The sequence below is a fragment of the Gavialis gangeticus genome, unplaced genomic scaffold, assembly GCF_001723915.1.
Source record: "Gavialis gangeticus isolate Ggan-Ray unplaced genomic scaffold, GavGan_comp1, whole genome shotgun sequence".
Taxonomy (NCBI): Eukaryota; Metazoa; Chordata; order Crocodylia; family Gavialidae; genus Gavialis; species Gavialis gangeticus.
Window position 1 is genome coordinate 76026855 of NW_017729025.1, and position 1970 is coordinate 76028824.

The 1970-nt window shown below is 61.1% G+C and overlaps 1 protein-coding gene across 1 annotated transcript in view; it reads left to right on the plus strand.

Moving 5' to 3' along the window:
* The first annotated feature begins 829 nt into the window (after positions 1–829).
* Positions 830–1970, plus strand: part of FAM98B (family with sequence similarity 98 member B) — a 53758-nt gene continuing 52617 nt past the window's right edge. The window contains exon 1 of the mRNA XM_019518958.1: positions 830–973. Within this exon, the coding sequence (XP_019374503.1) occupies positions 909–973 (65 nt within the window). The 5' untranslated portion in view covers positions 830–908. The remainder of the gene's footprint in view (positions 974–1970) is intronic.

A 1970-nucleotide genomic window follows, 5' to 3' on the forward strand; every position in this document is an offset into this window, starting at 1 on the left:
GCTACCAGGCACAAAGTGGGTGCACGGCCAGCGCAGGACTCCCAGGGTAGGGAAGCAGGGCAGGGAGCCCTGAGGCTGCAGCAGGCAGTCCGCATCTGCCCCTGCTCCATGTACAAATCTGGCAGGGGGGCATGTGCCCCTCCCTGCCTTCACCAGGGGGTGCGTGCAATAGCAGGCAGCTGTCCCCCTCCTCCCCCACACCCGCTGGATGAGTCACCCATGGCTCCATCATGCTCCCCACCCTGGGCCCATGCACTGCTCCGGCTGGGCAGCATCCCCAGCCCCAGTCCTTCCCCCACCGTGGAGAGGCTCAACCTGTCCCTCTCCTGCCTTACCTGCAGGAAGCTGCTCTCCATGCTTCCCAGCTGTATTCCCCACCACACGCATGTGCATGGGCATGCCCCATGTGTCCACTCCCAGCTGCAAACTGGAGGGGCCTGCAAATCTGGGACAGATCCTGCCCTGGAGTCGTGCAGCCCCTGGACCTGATGATCCCGTTCTGGGCCTGTCCTCCCCAAACAGACTGGTGATCACCCCATGCATCTGTGCGCTGTGCTGGAGAGGTCGTCACAGAAAAGTGGTGCTGGAAGGGACCTCCAGGGGTCATCTAGTCCAGCGTGTCTGCAGCTGGGGGCTGGAACCGAGAAGCGGGTTGCAAGAACGTATAAAAAGGTCGTGAGCAAACTTTAAAAGTGGATTCTTCTTTAGAGGGGAAAACGTGTGGGAAGCGTGGCTGTTCCCTTGGGGGCTGGCAGCCTACCAGGGGTTGCTTGGGGCCCTCTGGGGGCGGCGGCGGCAGCTGCAGCTGGCCGGCCCGCGGACGTTTACGGGCGGGAACGCGCGGCGCGGGCGGCGGTTGCAGCCGGGCCCGTGAGAGCGGGACACCAGAGGGCGGGCACCGCGGGAGCATGAAGGAGAGGGAGCCAGCACTGAGGATGGAGGGAGACATCCTGGACACGCTGGAGGCGCTGGGGTGAGGCGGCGACCGGCGGGGGAAGCGGGCAGGGGCGCCGGGCTGGGCCGGGGCCGGCCCTCCTCTTCTCGAGCGGCGCCTGGGCCCCGCGTGCGCCCGTAGCCTCCGCCTCGGCCGGGAAGTGGCCGCGGGGCAGGGGGAGCAGGAGCCCGCGTCCCCTGCAGCCCCGTGGCGGGAGCCGGGATACCGCAACTACAAGCAGGGCGGGCAGGCTGACCTCTGAGGTCGCTTCTAGCCCTGCTTCCTGTGCCGCTCGGCCTGGCTGGCGTGGGCTTGGCCGGTGCAGTCCTCTCAGCGCCTTTTGCCCCACCAGCCTCCGCCCCCAAGAAACCCTGCCTCTCCCCATGGAGGCTCGCCCAGCCAGGCAGCTGCAGTGACACCGGCCTGTTTTTCCACCCTTGATGCAACCCTAGCTTCCTCGCAGTCACTTCCTTAGCTCCTTCATTTAGAATAAAAGTCTACACTTTTATTTAAGTGTGCGTTTGTGTATAAATATGAATAAAGAGCCAAGTTTTTCACATCCCCCAACCATAGACCTTCAGAGCAATACTGCAAACTGTGAGAGTTGGCAACCAGCGCAGGGATCTCCCTCTGGGGAGCAAGCCACTGAGGCTGGTGGCTGATTTCCACGCAACTGTCTCTTCTGGTGCAGCGACTGTCTTCGGTCCCGCACGCATATACAGCTGTTTCAAAGAAAATGCGGGGTAGGTGGTGCTCTGGGGAGCAGCCGGCCTTTTCTCTCACGCTTCGATTCATGGTTGGAGTTTACCGTTCTCATGAATTTGAATGCATTTGGATGGTGAAAACTGGCTCTTGTGTCTGCCTCAAAGGTAGCAAGAGGTTAGCCATGTCCGTGTGAAGGCAGGCAGGAGGCAGGGTAGAAATGCACTTCATAGGCCCGTGGTCGTCAACCATTTTAGACCCAAGGCAGCCCTTGGAAAATGCCAGCTTAGTTCTCACTCTTTTTTTTTTTTTTTTTCGACTACAGAAAAATAAT